Genomic DNA, 21,059 nt, shown 5'->3' with positions numbered 1-21,059 from the left:
AGAAATCCTGGCTGAAACTATCATCTTAATTCTTTAACTGGTTACTTTTCACATTTTATCTTGCAATCTCAGATGACCCTTGTCAATCTGTATTGATATATTGTACGCTATTGTTTTCCTTTACAGAAGACTAAGACAGAACAGCTGCTAAGCATTCCTGCTTTCTCACCTATTTACATGCCCTTCTATCCTCCCATCTTCCACATGGTTTTCTGTTTAAAATTGTCATTTTTTTATAATCTTTGTAAAAATGCCTTAGTTATATATAAATATATATATATATAATGCCTCCAAATAAAAAAGTGACCTAAGTAGGAAGGAGTTTGGTCTTTCACACTGGGGGGTAATAATGCATGGGGGGGATCGAGGCAAACTATGAAGAAAAAGAGATCATGATCTTCCAGTGTAATCAGGGCAGGTTCCTTCCTGAAAACTGGCTCAAAATTAAGAATATAATGTTAAAAGAAAGCATTTAAAAAATATGTTCTTTCAGACCACAGTTAATCAATATCAAATGGCTTAAGGGAAAAAATAAACTAAACGAAAACAAATTATTTTCTGCTGATCTTTGCAGTTCTTTTTCTGGCAGATCTGCTGATCTTTCTGCTGGTCCTTGGAATTAAGGTTTGTATCATGTTTAACAAAGGAAATTTTTCATTAAACACATGAAGGAATGCGTCAGTTTTGAATAGTCTCTTCACCTTTTATGGCACCAAGGAGTTGCAGAATAGTGCATGACACATCACTGGCTTTCCTCATTTCCTGTGTTTGAAAGAAACCAACTATGGCAATTTCCACAGGAAAGATACAGTCAGTACTTTAACTTCGCATGTTCAAATGCGATTTTAAAAACAGATCTATAAAAACATCAAACCAGCAATAAGTAACCTAGGTCCTCCTAAAATCCACAGATCTTACCATATATAACTGCACAGCTCTTAGGCAGCAACGTTATTCAGTAATAGAACTCAGCTCCTGTATCAGCACTGCCCTTTAATAAATCTAAACATGTTTTACAATGAAGAATTATCTGTAGCTAGAAATACCTGCAAAATATGCCTATTATTGTGCAAAATAAAATGCACAAAGCCACGAACTTCAACAGGTACAAGATATCACAGTACACAAATATCAAACATGAACCTCAATTTCTGTAAACAGCAGCAGCAAGGGAGTCAGCAATTCCACCAAAATGCGGTTTTCACGTCCTCTGACACAAAAGGGTCTGTAAACTCAAAAACTACATCTGCACAGGAATCCCTGCTCTCACTCTGAAGCACAATATTACTTGTTACATGCTTCAGGAGCCTCATTCAGTGTCGGTGGAGATCTCTCACTTTAGGAATGAAACAGCACATAAAAAGAGAAATGACTGATATATACCACACACTACCCAACAAGGGCAGATTCTGCTTCAGCAGGACCGCTCCCACGGTACGGGAGTGCAGAGAATACTCAAACCACCTTTCTATTACAAAAATCAATGCATGGAGTGGATTATATGTTGTGTGTGGACCTGTACAGGGGTGTCGGTAACCCACTGTTAAATTGTGAATATGTTGATATATTGTTTTTATATTAGGCTCTGTCCTGAATGTTTTAAAAGACAGGATAAACCAAAGGATTACACTGCAACGCAGTACTACGTTGGTGCTAATCTATTACATTATGCAAAGAAAAAAAACCAAAAACACTATATCCTATTAAACTGTAGTGCTAGCTTGAACAGAGGAAGGAAGCAGAGTATCACTTCATGCCCTGATAAATCAGTAAAAGGCAATAGATGCAACCTTACAGGAATACAAGTATGATACATACTGTCAGCATATAAATAAATACAAACCCAACTCAGGATTTCCTGAGCACACGGATAGCTATGCTTTTGTCTGCAGTAGATAAAAATTACCTGTTTCCCTGGAACCCTTGAAAAAAAGCTTTCAGCAACCAAGAGCTGCCATGGAACACCACCACATGATTTACCAGTGCATCAGGGTACTGAAATAGGGCTGGTTCTTAATGTAGCTTCAGTGCCTGAAGAGTCCACAGAAGACTGGGGACTGCATGTACCTTCTACGTGCATCTTTAATAATGCCCGAAGCAAAGCAATCCACTGCTCTCCAAAAATGTTACGTAAGTCAATATACATCATGCCCTATAGTCTGCTCTTAACCTCTAGTCCTTGTATGACTTCTGTGGTTTGGGTTTGTACTGGTTCTTCAGCCCTCTGCAGTCACTCTGACCTCATTGCTTTTGCTCTTTGTCAACTTCTGTAGGAAATACATATTTCAGTCTGATGGTTTCTAACATCAGAATGAGAACAGTAGTTAAGAAAACTAAGATAACTTATTCCGTAAAGATATTTCTCATGTATGTATATTCAAAACCACTGTACTTCTACACTGAAGAGTAGAAAAAATGAAGTCTGGTATGAAAATGCATAAAATTCTTTTTTTCTTTTTTGTTGGTCAAACAACAGCATGTTTAGTACAAACTAGCCTGCGAACTGAGTGAGATCAAACTCCAGAGACAATTTGGGGCAACCTCCTCTTTGGGCTTGAGTTCACAAGTTTAGTAAAGCCTTTCCTTTATTTTCTGCTAGATGAAAACTATTTACAAAAAGGTCCTTGATCTTACTTAAAATAGTGCTTGACACTTCAGAGCAAGGATTAGATGTGAAATACCTAAGTGTCATACAAGCACATAAATAAAAATGCTGATATACTCACCCTATCAATGCTAATCTAAAAGAAACTTCATCTTTTTACTCTGTCAATTCTAATAAAACTACAAGATCAATACCCTAAGCATGAGGTCAAAGGCCTGGTAAATCAGTGTTCACACCACATCCTGAGGCTCAGCAAGTCCAGCCAAGAGCTCCGCAGTCCCCCAGTGAAAGCACTCTGGCCCAGCAGCTCCAGAACTGGTGCCTGTGAAGCAGACACCAGTCCCACCTCCCTTACAGCACACACGACAGAGGCCCCCCAGCATCCCTGCTGGAAGGGACCCACGCTGCAATGGGAGAAAAATGTGAGGAGGAAGGAACAGCAGAGATGAAGTGTTTTGAACTGATTGCAGCAGCTTCCCCACAACCCTGCCGCCCACCATGCTGCTCATGGAGGAGGTAGAAGAGTTGGGAACAAAGGAATGAAGTTGAACCTGGGAAGAAGGGAGGGGTGGGAGAAGCTGTGATTAGTTCTGTCTTTGTTTCTCACTATCCTACACTATTTTTAATTGGCAGCAGACATGGGGCACTTTCAGGTCAGCAAGTTGTGTTTTATACTTCTTCACTAGTTTTCTTTGTAATATTTAACACAGCCACACTGCATCCAGCTTTGGAGCCCTCAGCACAGGAAAGACATGGACCTGTTGGAGAGGGGCCAGAGGAGGCCACACAAATTATCAGAGAGCTGGGATTGTTCTGCCTGGAGAGGGCTCTGGGGGGACCTTATTGTGGCCTTTCTGTACTTAAAAGGGGCCACTAAGAAAGATGGGGACAGGCTTCTTAGCAGGGCCTGTTGTGATAGGACACGGGGTGACTGTTTTAAACTAAAGGACGGGAGATTCAGGATAGATATAAGAAATTATTTACTATGAGGGCGGTGAAACACTGGAACATTGCCCAGAGAGGTAGTAGAAACTCCATCCCTGGACACAGTCAAAGCCAGGCTGGACGGGGCTCTGAGCAACCTGATTTGGGTGAAGATGTCCCTACTCATGGCAGAGAGGTGGATCTACCCGAGCTCTGAAAGTCCATTCCAACCCAAACTATTACACGATTCTGTGATTCTATGACCTAATAAAATCAGGCAGTATCTAGAAATATAGGGCAGAATGACAAGGTCAGCCTTTGATATAAATTCTATCTTTGTGACATCTACCTCCCCCACTAACCCTACATACAGACCACTCAAGTAGGATAATAAGAGATTACTGCAGAACTACACAAAGGAGATGAGGAAAACTGTAGAGAGCTCCTCGGTAATCTTCTGAGCCAAGGAGCAAATTCCCACACAGTATTTCACTCATCCCTGTTATGACAAAAATCAAAGGAATACCATCAATGGCTGCCAGAAGAGCATTTTAATCTCCCCAGAAACTAGATTAAAATGTTATTAATGGTTTAAATTGGGATTTAATGGGCATTAGATAAACTGGCTGACCACAGGGGCTACCAAGGCATCCTACTGGTTTACACTTTTCAGACACAGTCTCTGTTGCATATGGATTAACAGTCATGGCAGTGAGGCCACTAAAGTGCAAGCAGGTGGTGACCTTGAGATCAAGCAGATGTGACAGTGTTAGAAATTAAGATGTGATAATACAACATCAACATGCTTACGCAATGTAAAAAATCTCTTTATCACAGCTACTAGGAAAACAGTTGTCAATTCCATTCACCTGCTGACAAGTCAGAATGGAGCAAGAGGAATTAACAACTGGAGAAAGCCAAGTAGGATGTGCTTAAACCAACGGGTACACAGCCCTTTTATGTGAAGTGTTATCAGGTTTGTAGCAGTCATTTTTCCCCTTGTCAAAAGTGACAGGCTCAACCCTACGGTCAATATTAACGCGAGGGGAATGATGAAATACAATCAAATGACAATTGCACTCATCCCATTTGCAGGACCCTGGCAGATCAAACAAGGACCATTTTCTACTTGTCCAATAACTTCCATTCTTAAAACCTGAGGCAGTTTTCCATTCACAGACACTGATATCTATAAACAACATCATCTTCACTGAAAGAATTCTGAAATTTACCTAAAGGCGGATTTTAAGATTTGGTACTAGCCTCTTCAATTACTGTTTACACATACACTTTACAATAGCATGTTTTATTGAACTTGCTTCGTTTAGGACAAAACAGTAATCAAAATATCTTAAATAAAGCTACCTCTTACACTGGTTTAACAGTTAATCCCAGTTTGAAATCACATGTACTGTACGCACTCAACAGACAACAATTTCTATTGCTTACTGATGTACAGTAGAGAAATGTAATCAATTTATATTGCGTATATTAGTGTGCTTTTTAGAGTGATACTATAAATCACACCTACTGCTTCAGGCAGGGTTGTTGCATTGCTGTTCCTACTGTTGTAGGAAGATGATGAAAGCAGGAGAAGCAGAGCTGAAACCAAGAACGAGGAGGTACATGAGACACAGTGTATTTTCTTCTCTAATGTCCAAGATACAAGCAGTTTAAGGAGGAACTAATGTTAAACTGTGAGCAATCTAAAGAAACCCAGAACCCGAACAGACAAAAACCAAAAAATAATTAACTTAATTTCTTCCAAAGCTGAATAAAGAGGCAGCAGGTGTCTTTACTAACGTAAATTGGTATATACATGGCAGTTGCCAACAATCCAAATGGGCAAGTCAGACTGCACAACAGTGTCTTGGAAGAAACTGGCCTGCCAGGTACTTACAGGGTCAGTCTTCCTGTATTTGAGCAACATTCATCTACACAAGGTCACGCCAGAAAGGGCCTTATAGAATGTAACAGAACAGCTGCAGCAAAGCAACAGATCTCAGTGGTTTTGAGGAAGAAAACATCAAGGATTTCACCTCAAGGTGAGATTATACTACAGCAATGCAAATATGACTGCATCCAACTGCAGTCTGAAATTCTAGATTTAGCATTAAATGGTTCTCCTGCAGGGCCTTCCCACACCTTATTCACCTCCAACAAAAATAGAAAACAAATTTAAAACTACATGGATACACCACAGTACAATTTTGGAAGAGAAATTTGGTTTTAAAAGCTCTTTCTCCTCCTTTAGCAACTCTCACATATTTATCAAACTAACCACTGTGTCACTTAAAGGCTCTGGCAGATTTATAGAGATGTTAAGAAAGAGAACTTCGATTTATTTCAGGCTCCTAGCCCGGAATATTGCTTACTTGGTAAAAACAGAAATGTCAATCGATTAAAAAATAATAAAAAAAGAAAAGCTTGCCTTCTGAAGTCCTCCATCTCAAACTATATGCTTATATGTGAGATTAGAGTTTTCACACAATTTCAGGTAGGAACAGGCAGCTTTCCTTTCCTGATTACAACGGTCAACTTACAGCTTTCTACCAACTATCACATTTCATTTTCTCAAAGATGAAGAGGAAATATTTTGAGATGCAAAGAAACATCCTCCAAATGATAGTTTAACCTGTTGCACTGCAAGTATATGTAGGAATGTCTATGTAAATCCACCCGGTTCAGGAATTACGCAGCTTTAAATTATTTATGCTATAATATATGTTCTTATTTCAGTCTATCTGCATCTAAAGTCAGAACATTCAGACCCAAAGTATTACTCTCTAGACATCATCTTCCAAAGTAATTTCAATTTGCTTGATTTTAACATCTCCTCCCATCATCACCTGTCTTGTCCCATTTAATTGTTCTCCGACGGAGAAAAAACTCTCAAATCCTTCAACCAATACAGAATAAGCAGACAAAATTATCCATTTGCCAGTTTTACTATTTGCTCAAGAAGGGTAAGAAAAAATACACTCATTTAGGGAAAAAGTGCATTCTCTTCATAGCATTTGGTCTACACTAAAATAAAACCACAGCCTGATGAAGCCAACAGCAGTTTTCATTGTTGGTAATAACAGGGTCGGACTCAGGTGCCATTAACGCAAAGTGATATTTGAGTTTCCCTTCAAACAGTAGAGCTAACGTGCAGACAGCCTTACAAAGAACATAATACTGATTTAGATGGTGTTCACCTTTATCTAAATCAGAGGTACAAAACTAAAGAGACAAACAACTTCAATCCAAACAACTTGCATCCCTCTGCTTCTTGACAGATCAGAGCAAGCCAGACTGCAAATAGAAACGGAGGAAAAAGAACGGATTAATTTGAAGATAGTGGACTTCAGGGATCCTAACTAATAATATAGTTATTCTTTTCAGAAACACTGCAGAACTGAATCAGACTACTGCAGCTGCACAAGAATAATGAAGGGTTATCCTGAAAAGACCTGAATATGTAACAGTTAAATTTTTACCAAGTTACTGGTTGCATTACTCTGGAGATTGGCTTCCCCTCACCCCTGCTTTTCTTAATCATGGCTGCATCATCTTCAAAGTTTATTTCAAAGGTTTCCAGTTATTGTAACAATAATACTGTTCTAAAATCAAGACCTCAGGAAATTCTTCCATAAACAAAGATTAATACATAATAGAGCAAAATATTCTAACCAAGAATACCCATAGGGTGGATTTATTTTGTGTATATTACTTCGGGAGTCTCAACAGAATAGGTAAAAATTGCAATGAAAGATCATAGAATAAGAACAACAACAACAAAACTAAGTATCCTTAGCATTTTTAGCAAAAGAATTTCAGACTTACTTGAACACTTCAATAGTTTTGTTACAATCTGAAGAGCATTAATGGAAGTTTTCCAAAACCAAAAGAATAGATCAGAACAAATTATTGCAATTAACTGCTTTTGCAGCGTTACCTAGAAACCCAGTCTCAGATCAGAGGAGCAGCATGGCAGACACTGAGGGAAAAAACCCACAAAATCCCTAAAAATCCCAACAAAAAGAAGCAAAGAAAACACCCACCCCCCAGCTTGTTTTCACCATATTAAACTGAACTTCTCAATGATTCAAAGGCCCAAGGGAATGAGTTAATATTCAGTCTTGATGGAAAATATACAACACAAAATTCCATTGTCTCTTTTGATTTTGTTTTGATTGTTTTGTTTCTGTTCATGTGACAAAAACAATAAAGAATTCTATTTGATGTACAAGATCTCATCGTGCATCACGAAAACAATAAATAACTCAAATCCTTACTGTGATTGTATGATTGGTTTGTCTTAAATCCCAGTTCTAAGATGGTTCCCTTGTAAGTGGAGCTCCGTTCTAACACAAAGTTCTGGTCCAGGAAGAGATGTGAAGCACATCCAAGCAGGATGGTTACCCAGCTGGTAAAAGTCATCACTTTTTTTTTCCACTATATTACGATTGATCAAAATCATTCTTCTTGGTTAACGGAAACAACCAAATATTGACTTATCAATAACATGCACTTTTTGAGAAGATCTGTACTTAAAAATTACTTGGGAGTTCTAAAAAATGCAAGATCTCTATATATGAAAACTTTCACAATTAAATAGAATGACGGTATAAGCCCTTCAAGTTTTACAGGATGCTAACAATCATTTAGCTGAAAGCCCATAATGTTCACAGAATTTCAGATGGAGAGCAGTTTTTGCCTTCAATTCCATCCATTCAAGGTAACAACAGGTTTGATCAATCTTTTTGCACCAAAGCTTGTCCTTCCCATATTTTGCACATAGTTTACCCATGCAACATACCTGGAAAACTGTTCTTGCAGCCCACGCATCTGAGCCCTGCTGCGCTCCGACTCCAGTGTCACCTCCCGTAATCTTTTTTCACTCTCAAGTCTTAAATGTCTTTCTTCCTCCAGCTCATGTATCAGCTTCTCACGCTGAAAGACCATAAAAAGTTATTTATTCATTGTACACGTAGAATATATTTTAAACGAAAATTTAAAATTTAATTTGGGAAAAATCATCAAACAATCAAAATAATTACCCTAACTATCCCATCATGCTTTTGTATAGCAATGTTACACAGAATAACGAACTAGTGATGGAAAGCCTTTCAGAACATCCCTGTCACGCTGGGCTCCTCTTACTTGGCTCAGACTCACCAAGGTCAGCATGCTTAAAATCAAACACCCACTCTCTCATTCAAAGCTTTTTTTATTTACCTCCGCTCAAACTACGTGTAAAAAAACCCTGTATTTGAGATATGCGATCTGTCTGGCTTGAATGCAGACGTGGAAAGCATGAAAAAAGTCAAGAGGACAACTCATAACCCATCCCTTAATGTTTCAGTGTCATGAGCAGAGAAGGACCTTCCTCTGCACTACTGCTTTTCTTGTTTTGGCTGAGAGGAGGATCCCTATCAGTAGGACATAGTCTATTTGAATCTATTTACTGAAATACTACAACAAAGAATATGTTTTCCAAAACTGAGTACAAATCACATATGAAAGAAATGCAAACGTCATTAATTTTACCAATAGTTCTCAAAGGCAAATAGCACACCCTTGTTGCTAATTCTTACAACATAGGATAAAAAAATGCAAACTACAACATAACTGCACTACCTGGGTAAATCTACACACGTCATGGCTTCATTTTTTTTAACTTCGGTTTGAGATATAAGAACATCATATAAAAGGGTATCTAAGGATTTCAAAACTCTGTTTTAAAAGTAATTAAATGCAATTTAGGATGAGCAGGGGAATGAATAGAAAAGTTATAAAAATGCTTTAGAAATTTTAAAAACTATTATACAGCCTTTTCTAATGTGACCCTGTTACATGGAAATTAAATTACATGAAATTTTCTTGTGCATTTAAATGAGAAAACAAATCAATTAAAAAAAACCCAAGCACTTTACACTGTACTACGTTATACTCTGTCAGCAAATGGGTGCCAATGTCAGTTGTCTAAGTACAAGTCATTGTGAAGCTACAGTGCGTTGACCATCTACATGCTTTGAAAAATCTCTGCCCATGATGCAGCGCGATTTGTAGCCTGTCAGACAGTCTGACGTAGTTCCATTGCTGACCTAAATTTTCATGACCTACCTGCAAAAATTTATCTAGAAATTATATATATCTTTGTTATTTTCTAATGAAATTGCATCTTAGTGTTAAGCCATCAAATGGGGGAGACAGATTATTTTTACAAGTCTCACAGCTATAAATCTTACTGAATAATAATTCACAATAGCAGTAACCAAGGGACCAAAAATATGAACATTACCAAGTGGAAAAGAGATATTAAAGACAATGATAAATAAGTAGATGCTACAAAGGGAGGCTGCAAAGGATTAAATGCAGTATCTATAGGCTTGTGAAAAAATATGGGGAATTACTCAGAGAACAGAGGGCTTCTGTCTGGTTGGTCATATGTAATGTCTGGAAAAAGGAAAACTGCAAAACAAGAAACACATTACTGGAAAATAAACACATTTTTCTAAGTAAATTGTCTAATTACTGTCCTTACTGTTACATAACCATGTTCTGCCAGGTGGTGAGTAATAATCCCTAGTTTGTGCCAAGCTAAGAGCAGAGAGTGCTCAGCACCAGGCAGAAGATACACTGCAGCTGTACAGAGAGTACGGCTCACGAAGGGTAACTCGGGCTAATGATATGGGAAGAATATTCCAAGCAGTTAGTATTTATCCAGCCTAGATCCCATCAATGCCAGCTTCAAAAACTGCACTGTTGCAGAGGACTTTGCTGAATACTGTTAGCATCTTCTCTAATGGAAATATTTCGCTGTTGCTAAAAAGACAGCTAGAGCTTCCACAGAGGCAGAAGTAGCAAGAAAAACAACATTAACTACATAGTTAGCACCCAGGGCTTAAGACAAGCTTTCAGAAGATACCTATGTCTACAGAAACTGGGCTTAAACCCAAATACATAACTGTCCCTACAGTAACTGATAAGTCACCTTGGAGGATAATCAGGTACTGCTATGAACCCCTGAGTGCTCCAGTTCACTTAGGCTGTGCCTGAGCTACCTGAGGCAGTAACAGCTTAACTATGATAATGGACTGAAGACCAGAGATTCAGCCAAACCTTCATTGCTCATTCAGCGTCATTACTGCCACGATGATCTTACCCTGACAGAGCAACTACCTCTGCATATCTGCCATGCAGACTGTGCTGGTCCTCCGATAAACCTTCTTTCTACATTAAGCACAAAGCCAGATTGCTACAGCGGGGAGAGACAAAATGTGACACTTGAGAAAGCAGAAGAGTATCCTGTGCTCCATTTTGCCACCAGGATGTTCTGCACATTGCAGACAGCTCCACTGACTGCCCTGCAGAACCAGTGTGCCATGTCGATGTGCACAACTGTGGGGCTGCTAATCACAAAACCACCTTTTCTGGAAGAGCATTGAATACACAGCAGAGATTCACTAATCCAAACTTTTCCCTCCAGGTCAAAGAGCTGTATAAGCTGTTTCTAGGCTTCATTTACCCCTTGCTGATAGGTCAGAGAATGCTGTTGCTGCCATTTACTCCCTCTATTCATGTGGGTAAATGTGTATTATCATCCCACACAAAAAGATCAGCACATCCACATGATTTTTCTTTTTTTTGATTTACAAAGAAGCAAGGACCTGAGAAGCACCTTAAGAACAGTACCTATAAACCAACAACAAAAATCACATTACAAGAACAATAATGTCACAGAAATGCAATGTATGAACATTAAGAACTTCTGGAATGAGTTAAATGTCCAGTTTCCAAGTCAGCCACCTCATGGGCAAGCATCACGACACAGTATTAGTTATATGAGCACGTACTGTTGCTGTACAAAACTGATGCTCCTTCCAGGGTAAGGGGATGAACAACTAACAAGTCCCAGGCTACAAGACCAGAAACAAAAGCACTAGCCTATGGCCCTGAAATTCTGGGTTCTCTTCCCGGCTACCAAAACTTTCCTGTAGGAATGAGAAGACTGCCCACAGGATAGCTGTACAGCAATAACACCATCAGCCTTCATTTTTATGCTTCTTCACAAGAATTTATTGGCAACCTTGAGGCACTTCTGCCATTACTTGCATGCAGAAAGCAGATTTGCCTTCAGCCAGATCACAGACATTAAATACTGCAGAGGGTGGGGGAAAGGGAGTGAGAGACCACCCGCACTTGGAAAGTTTTAAGTCTCCAGGACACAAAACACTCAGGTATACTACACACAGAAAGTAGCTCCCAGCCATAGCGATCTTATCTACAAGAAATGAAGGGTACATTTCTATTCAAATCCAGAAAAGCCATAATGAAGTGTCAGAAGAGAGAAGTGAGTCTAACCTACAGAAAGGCCAAGATTAAACAGTTGTGGTTTTCTGGGTTTTTTTTTGGTCTCCTGGAAGCAGAGAGCAAATCCCTGAATGCTCCATAATTTTTGCATTGTCATAGCATTGTCATAGCCTCCTTTATAAGCTCCTCTGTGCACTTTATTTCCATGCAAAATAACAGTATGTGAAAGGAAATGAACTAGCCAGAAACGGTTCAAGGTTTTCTAGTGAATGTAAGCCTACTGGAAAGGGATACAATTGGTGTGACACTTGAATAAAAGGTTGAATAAAAACAGAAAGCATAATGTGAAATGCATTAGTATGTTTTAACACCAGGAAAATCACTGCCATATCCCAGTGAAGATATATGTGTTCCCACTTGCCAATTTCTCTTTAATTGCAGCTTCTTCTCTCCATAAGCTCTGCTCATACTATTTTCCCTGCTTCCTCTCCTTGCCTCCTGCAGCACAGCTATAACCTTCTCCTTTTCGAAACAGAACTCTTACTTCACTCTTGCTTCCCTTTTTCAGCCTCTGCAGATTGTCTGACTTTATTCACATCACCCTGTCAAATTTCTGATAACTTTCCAAATATGCCAAAATTTTACATGAACAAGCTAGAGTGAAAGACGGGGTTAGCAAACTCCACCAATACTTTTGTGCAAGTACAGGAATATTGTAATACTTGAACAAATACTGTTTGCAATTACTTTTTCATGAACATTTCAGCAATCAAGTTTCACTGGCTGCTCATTATGCTCATGAGCCAGCGTTTGCACTTCAATGAGTTCCTTTCCATGTAGCTGTAGAAATGTTCGTGTCAAAATGTTTTGTTTCTCATCCAGTCAGGGACACGTACCACACATTAACTTGTCTTCTCAAAGTTAAGGAAGGAATCTAATTTGAGATCCTCATGATCAAAACAAAACACATGAAAACTATTTATGGCTAGACTGAAAATAGCACAAGTCTTTGACAGAAATATGAGAATTGCTCCTCAGCACTCCATGAACAGACAACACTTATTTTCTGAGTTCCCAGTTAACAGGCCTGACCCAGTGCAGCCATGAGATGGGCATCTCCTAAGAGGTGCTCAACCCTTTAGTCTCCAGAGTCTGATACCCAGCACGCAGAGTGAACATGCAGCACCTTAAGGATTTTGTAAGAAAAGGCTGCCTTCTTACCTCTTTTTCCTTTCCAGGCTATTTTGCTGTCAACTTTAAATTTAGACATGGATGACACTGAAGCCTTCCAAGTGAGGCACCTGCAGTTTAACTCCTTTACCTGTCATTGCACATAAAATCAGCAGATGGTTCAAACGACAGGGCCAGTTCCATGACAATACCTCCTCAGAGAAGTACTCAATGGCTTCTCTTCACCAGGGTCAAGCACCTGACTAACTCAAGCAGATTTCTTAATCCATAACCCTCTAGTCTCAACTCACCCTTTTTTACAGGGCTGCTTCTCTCCTCCTCAGTGCTGATGATTTTGTGCCCTCCCTGTTCAAACCGCTTCCTTGGCAGTTCATTCCTCCTTGCCTCTCCACCCAAAAACATCTTCCCCTGCTACTCCATGATGTGCAACCCTAATAATCTTACTTTTTTTTTTATTGTCAGTGGATCAGATTTGTTGCATGTCTGCGGCCGGGTGCTGCCTGAGGGGATCTGCTGTAAGGAGAGGCCGAGGCTGCCCACGCCAGACACAGCCGGTTCCCGCCGGTTCCGCCAGCCCAGGGCACAGACAAGCCCCTCAGTGGCACCACTGACACCTGAAGAGTGTAGCCCATGAGGGGACCTTGGGGACATCTCCTGAAGGGCTGCAGCCTGTGAGGGACCACGGGGACATGTCCTGGAGGGCTGCAGCCTGTGGGGGACCATGGGGACATCTCCTGAAGGGCTGCAGCCTGTGCAGAGTCCACACTGCAGCTGGGGAAACCTGTGAGGAAGAACACCCTTCAGAGAGGGACTGCCATGGACTGACCTCAACCCCAGCCCCTGGTACTATTTTTGACTTTTTAAATTTTTCTTTCACGTAAAAATCATACTACTCCTCTGCTCAATGATGTTAGCTATACGTTAAACCAAAATGTGGCTGTGCATCGAGATTTAAAAGTATTAAATAATTGCAAGTGCAAAATTAAAAGGATTCAGTGCACACAGACCATGCACACTATACTGGGTGTTGCTGTTCATGAGGGAGCAAGCGTTACACATACATAGGAACTGGTCCCTCCTTTTTCTGTTTAGCTTGTTTTAGTCTTACAAAAAGCAGTTTTTAGGAACTACTAGTTATAAGTGGAGTGATTAGTTCAAATATCAAAAACATCTTCAAAAGGACATAAATTAAATATCTTTTCATCTTTAGGGTTATCTTAAGGGGTGAAAAGCGCCACTGTTTAGATAAAAATACGAGAGTAAGAGTCTTCTGTATTCTTGAATTTGTTCTTTGCTTCCCCAGTGCATTGTAAAAAGGGTTTTACTATGGTACTACTAATTATGCTAACAAGGGAGCAGGAGTGCTATTTTGTCAAAGAAAGTCTACACGAGAATATTTAAAACAGGCTTAACGTTGCTCAAAATCAGGCTAATAACCTTCACATTAATTTTTTAACAACTATTTTAAAGCATTTGCTAAAGAGGGTCACAATTTCTGTGTAATTAATATTGATTTCAAACAGATACTTTGCAATGAATTTAAATGAGGGAGAAGAAAATAATATACAATTTTTTGTTTACGGTTAAGTCATTGCTAACCTAAACTGAGTATATATGTATTTATTTTTAATGCATTTTCTTATGCTATGCATCTGATATCTTGCCATAAAAGTCACAATTCAGTAGAATCATAGCCTGGTCTGTAACACACCATCCTGCGATCCAGAGAGAATCAACTGGCCACAAAAGCAGACGCCACCACCACCACAGGAGACAGCAGTGATGACAGAATTAAGCAAACAAATAGCAACTACTAGACGCACAGTGATATGAGTTTTTCTAGCAAGTCAGTGCCCGATACTGTTATGAATAAATATGCATACTCAAAGTACTCAAAAAACACTGTTTTATCACCCTGGTGTGCCACTTTTGAAAGATTGCTGCGGGCAGGAGACACAAATCAGCCTGGGATAAGGGATGAGAGAGGGATGGTGAAACAGTTCCATTTTTCAAGAATTAATTATGAAATATTAATTGAAACAGAAGCTGGAATTTGCAACTTGGTCTCCCAATTGGTTACTTTAACAAAGTAACTCATTTTTTCCGACGCAATGAATATTTAATTCCCCCAACATAATGCACGGTGATCAAATGGTATTTGTTCAAGTGGCACAGAGTTTACCTGAGCCCCAGCTGCCCATGGCCAAAGCTGTTGGTTAAAGCAAAGTCTATATTATAGCTATTTTGTAAGAGCTTGTGTTTGGGTCCTGCAAAAACAAGTCGAGGAAAGAAATGTGATTACAACAACACAGAGCAGATATATTTTTTTTATTATTATTTCATCATAAATTGCACCAGAGACTGTATTTTCATTCAAATTAAAATGAGTCAAACTTCAGAGTGTCCTTTGTTTGCTCCTCATCGATCGCTGCTAAACCAAATGTTTCTCATTCTGTAATCAATACTTCTCTGCAAAAATAAACCGAGGCACTGACAAACAACTTTGCAGCACGTTGCAGCGATCCTTGTAGTGGACTTTGATAGCGCAAAAAAACACTAACCCAAAGAGTGGAAAAAAAGAAGTGTGTTGCTTATTGTGCTTATTACAATTTTTACAGGCTGCTTACAGCTGTATTATTTTACTGTAACAAGACTTTATTAAATTAGTCAGCTATTGAAACCAGAGCTTTCCAACAGTAGCAGTTAATACACCTTTGTTCCTCGTTACTGTTTCCAGCTATACCAGGAATATTGACAAATACCCTTAAACACTCAAAGCTTTCCCAGGGATGAAATTATAGGTGTTTTTAAAGCACAGTGAAGCATTAAGGTATGAACAGCAGTAACTTAAGCACTTGGAGGGTTCATGGAGGGAGAGGTAGCTTTATTTGTACATCTCTTGAAAATAAGAAAGTTAAGGGTGAAGTGTGACTGCTTTGTAATCAAAATTAATTACCCTTTCACCTGATACAGATCTGTACTCTAGAGGCTAAAGAGGAAATTTCCTTGATTTATATTAGGCCTCTACTTTTTTTCCCCAATTATTTTATGATGTAATCATTTTTCCTAACCTCATTGCCACTAAAGCTCTGCAATAGCATGACATTAATAGCACAAAAAGCACTATCCTAATTTTAGGCTGGTATCTTCAAGCTTTTTCATTCCAGTAAGAAAAAAAATCATGCTGCTTTAGAACAGGATTCTGTTTTCAAAATGCCAGACTGCCCAAATAAACCAGAAAAATCCAATTGACACTAAATAATTCGTATTAGCATTTTCTAAAACTGCCTTGAAAACAGTTAACGTAAACAATTTGAAGCAAATAATTTAATTTCCACTATGAAGTTTTAATATGTTAATGCATCTCTCTCTTTGGCCTCCTATCAGACTAGCACATGTATCCTTTGCCTACCAGATGTAAACTGCAAACTTTGCTTGGTTCTAAGATGAATAGCAAAATAGGAAAGGTTTATTATTATTAGTGATATTTTATTTAGAGTAGTTTACATACTTTATATTCTTGGGTGATAACATTGCTCCAGAGCAATTCAAGTAAATTAGAAACTGTTTCTTGGTGTACCTACTCCTTCTGAAAATAAGAGGCTCGCTTTCATTGTGCACTAGCTCAAAATTGCCACCATGTGGCAGGACAGCAACTTAATTCAGCATTATTTATACTGCACTGATATGGTTTTAATTGCATCTGTACGACAGAATAACTGCTGTGCTGAAGCTCCTTTATCATTGCAAGCCTACAATTAATCTGAATTAGGCAGGCTATTACACGAGCAGTACTATATATATAGTTTGAGTTGTGACAACATTTATTTTACAGAAAAAAAATAATTAAGTAATTCATAAACCCTTTCAGCACAGAGCTAGATGGCCAGCAGCACTGCCTGCCCGTGGCTTTCAGCAGCTCTGGTGTACAGCCAGCCTCCAAAAGGGAGCTCTTACTACCCAACAACGCTTTAATTCTGTGACACATGCAATGACGGTCTACACTAAATTGGAGTCACCTTTAAAAAAAATTAAATACCCAAAAAAAACCACTCATAGCCTCCCAAAAACTAATTAACTGATGTCAACTATGTGGACCCCTTTTACAACTTTTCCCAGAGACACACCTACAGGCACAGTGGTTATATAACACACAGTCCACAACAGCAGCATATAGAATCACAGAACCACTGAATGGTTTGGGTTGGAAGGGACCTCAGAGATCACCTGGTTCAACCCCCTGCCATAGGCAGGGACACCTTCCACTAGACCAGGTCACCCAAAGCCTGGTCCAACCTGGCCTTGGCACCTCCAGAGATGGGGCATCCACAGCTGCTCTGGGCAGCCTGTGCCAGGGCCTTACCACCCTCATGGGGAAGAACATCTTCCTTATAGCTATTCTAAATCTACCCCCTTTCAGTTTAAAGCCATTACCCCTTGTCCTTTCACTACATGCCCTTGTAGAAACTCCCTCTTCAGCTTTCTTATAGGTCTCCTTTAGGTACTGTAAGGCTGCTAGAAGATCTGCCCAGAGCCTTCTCTTCTCCAGACAGAACAACCCCAACTCTCTCAGCCTGTCCTCACAGCAGAGGTGCTACAGCCCTCTGAGCATCTTTGAGGCCTCCTCTGGACTCACTCCAACAGGACCAACAGGTCCACGTCCTTATGTTGGAGGCCCCAGTGCCGTACACAGTACTTCAGGTGGGGTCTCACCAGAGCAGAGCAGAAGGGGAGCATCACCTCTCTAGACCTGCTGGTCACACTTCCTTTGATGCAGCCCAGGATACAGTTGGCTTTCCGGGTTACAAGTGCACATTGCTGGCTCATGGGGAGCTTCTTGTCAACCAGCACCCCCAAATCCTTCTCCTCATGGCTGCTCCCCATTCACTCCCCCCTAAGCCTGCTTTTGTGCTTGGGATTGGCCCAACCCATGAGCGTGACCTTGCACTTGGCCTTGTTGAGCTTCATGAAGTTCGCACGGGCCCATCCTTCAAGCCTGTCAAGGTCCCTGTGGATGGCGTCCCTTCCCTCCAGCGTGTCAACCACACAGGCAGATGCTCCTGCTCGCTTCCTGCAGGAGAAACATCTGCATCCCCAGGAGCTGTAATTCCCCCAGCTTCTTAAAGGTCATCTCTGTATCGTAATTTCAATGTTGAATGAAAGTAAGCAATACGTATTTTAATAATCCTGTGTCTCATTCAAATTCACAATTGATAGCCCGATTTCAAAGACTTGTATTGATCTTCAGTTCCTAGCATAATTAATTTTTCCATTTTAGACATTATTTGCTAATGGGGGAGGGGTGTAGAGAGAATTCTCTTAGTGAACTTGAAAGTCCCGCGTAGTCAGATCACGGCTTTTTTAAATTATTAATCTTTAAAAGATAATGCTTTTAAAAAATGAATTTGCGGGTGTAATTGAGCTTCTAATAGCTTCTACAGACAGTAATTAAAGAAATCTCATTTCTCTAAATTAAACATAATGAAATGTTTTTCAAGATCAAATAACAACTTGGAAACAATATTAAGACAGATATAATTTGTATGAATACCTAGTATTTGGAAGTGTGAGGGGAAAAACCTCTGTCAATACTAAAAAGAGAAACAGTGGAATTAATAAGTAATATAATGTATTTTTTTTTTTTGCAGAAACATCTTAGATTATAATGGCTCATTGTAATTCCAAGCCCCTTGCTACATTTTTTTGGTAAGGTAGTTTGCACTATATTAAAATGTCTAACCAAGCATAAAGGTGCTTCTTTTTTACACCAGGTATATAAAATCTTTTCTTATTGGAAACAAAGTTTTATAACCAATGTAACTTGTTTACAATGAGCCTTTATTAACTCAGTCGCAAACTGGCAAAAATCCCCAGTCTCTGCCAGTTTATGTCTCCCACTTTTTCTGATTCAACAAGATTTACAACAATGGTGTTTCAACCATAAAACAACACAAAAGAGTGTGTGTAGACAGCAACTTGCAAGAGAATACAGCCAGCCCACCTGGGCCAGCAAAGTGTCAACTGTGTTGATTCACCTACAGTTTTCTATCAGATCTGCAATTCCTGTAGGCTTCCCAAAGGGATTTCAGTGTAGCAATGTATGAAACACAGAAGGTAAAGTTGTCTAAGGTTGTCTGGAGAAAAAAAAAAAGCTCCCAGTCACGGAAATACAACTGATGTTTTGCAATTTGAGGTTTTCATCAGAACAGAACTAAATCTTTGAATAAATAGAAGTGGTACCAAAACATTAAATAGTAACACAGCTACAGCCCACATTTACACATCCAGAGGCTTCACAGACTTGAAGAGCTACATCGGTAGAGCTGAATGGTCTACTGATGATGGATCACAAGTCTTTCAGTCACTCTCTGAGATTTATTTAAATAAATGGGCCATGGGACTGAACTTCTCACTCATGGAACAAAAAACAAAAAAAAAAAAACAGGAATAAACGAACCCAGGTGATTTAGAAGAGGATCCAGATTCAAGAAAGTGCCTTACCCCATGGGATATTGCTTATATTTATCAATCAAAAACTCCACCTTGGATCAGAAAAAGTCTGAAGAATTTTACTTTAATAAATGGGCTGGTCTGCAACAGATCAACCATTAAAAAAAAAAAATATATAAGTCAAAACCTCAAACTAACCCTAATACTCTGCACAGGAGAAGGGCACACTAACTGGCATTCCACTGCAGAAACCTGCTCTTAATACACTTCTACCCTTCCTGCTGGTAACATGGAAAACCATTAGGCCACCTTGCATTAACTTCTCTGCCTAAACACCTCTCTCCTGTTTAACAGCATGTCTAAGACTTCCGAACTTAGTTTCACTTGCAGTGAGGGCCAGAAGATTTGCCCGAAGTTCTCTCAAGTGCATCACATGCTCTTTGGACTTCTTGTGATGCACAGTAAAACTTCCAAAACAACTGTACAGGTACAGGAGATGAGCTCTAGGCCATACAGTTTAGGGTGGTTTCCAATTTGCACTTGATGAGATTGCATTTAACTTGTGATTTGGCATGGTTTTGTTTTATAGTTCAGTAATAGATATTTGCTGTCAGTTTGGACGAAATTCCAGCCTAGGCATAAACTTGAAGAGGGCAGAGATTCCTTGAGCTCTGTAAACCAGTGTAGTTCCACAGATGATACTCTTAAATTTTTTAAAGAAAGATTTTCAAAGGTGGTTTTAAAAGGCAGGCAGTTTCCAGATCTCGTCTGCATTGTTTGGAGTGTCTATAAAAGATGATCCCAGGAATTACGGTAGCCAGTAGTCAGCTACGACTCAGAAGATTTATTCAACCAAGGTAGCAATATTTTTATATGGCACTATACAGGCACTACTGCAAACCAGTAATTCTGGCATACTTGCAAAGGCTATGAAGTCTAGACAGAGCAGGGAAAAAGAAGCCACGAATCTGTAGTCATGCTGGACTTTGACTCCTGAACCACTGATGCCCATCCATTTAAGGACTTGCTGCAGTGAAATAGTGCCCCACCAGAAATATTAATACAGTGTAGTCTGTCAAAAGGGTCAAAGACAAGGAATATGTAAAAAGACAACAAAAGGTGACATGTCAATCAAGCTGCACTGTTTATACCTGCTCTTGATTTTAACCTATGGAATTCATATGAAGCAATACAGTATCTGCAGTATTTACTCCTATGCTTTCCAAACTATGTGTGCACTGACAGGACACAGTCCCAGAGTACCAGTGACAAGGAGGGCCCAGCCACCGGGTTTCTTCTGGATTCGGCTCTAATGGTAGAAAGGATCACTGCCCCAGTCTGATCACTCTCAACTGGAGTCCACCACCCTTTCAAGCTGGCAGAGAGCTGCTTGAGGCTCAGGATGGGGCACGAGCAGGTGGTTTAACTGAACCCACCATCAAACGTGCTTTGAAGAAACCTGGTGGGCTGTGCAACGAAGCAGAAGCTGGAGCACTGGTGTTATCCCCACTGACTCCACTGCAGGGAGAGTGACATCCTAAATGCCTCTTCCTTATCTGCCTGCACCCACAGTGAATGGGTTTTCTTC

The 21,059-nt window shown here is 39.7% G+C and overlaps 1 protein-coding gene across 4 annotated transcripts in view; it reads right to left on the bottom strand.

Annotated features, from left to right (window-relative positions):
* Positions 1–21,059, bottom strand: part of NCKAP5 (NCK associated protein 5) — a 374,621-nt gene that overhangs the window by 177,959 nt on the left and 175,603 nt on the right. For 3 of the 4 annotated variants that reach the window (XM_071810787.1, XM_065840878.2, XM_065840881.2), the window contains one exon: positions 8,334–8,467. In XM_071810787.1, coding sequence (XP_071666888.1) covers positions 8,334–8,467 — 134 coding nt within the window. Of the gene's footprint in view, positions 1–8,333; positions 8,468–21,059 lie in introns of those variants that run through there. The other variant, XM_071810786.1, reaches the window with a different exon arrangement.

The sequence above is a fragment of the Patagioenas fasciata genome, chromosome 7 (genome assembly GCF_037038585.1).
Source record: "Patagioenas fasciata isolate bPatFas1 chromosome 7, bPatFas1.hap1, whole genome shotgun sequence".
Lineage (NCBI taxonomy): Eukaryota > Metazoa > Chordata > Aves > Columbiformes > Columbidae > Patagioenas > Patagioenas fasciata.
The sequence above is the reverse complement of the archived record's forward strand: the minus strand, read 5'-3'. Positions and strand labels throughout refer to the sequence as shown.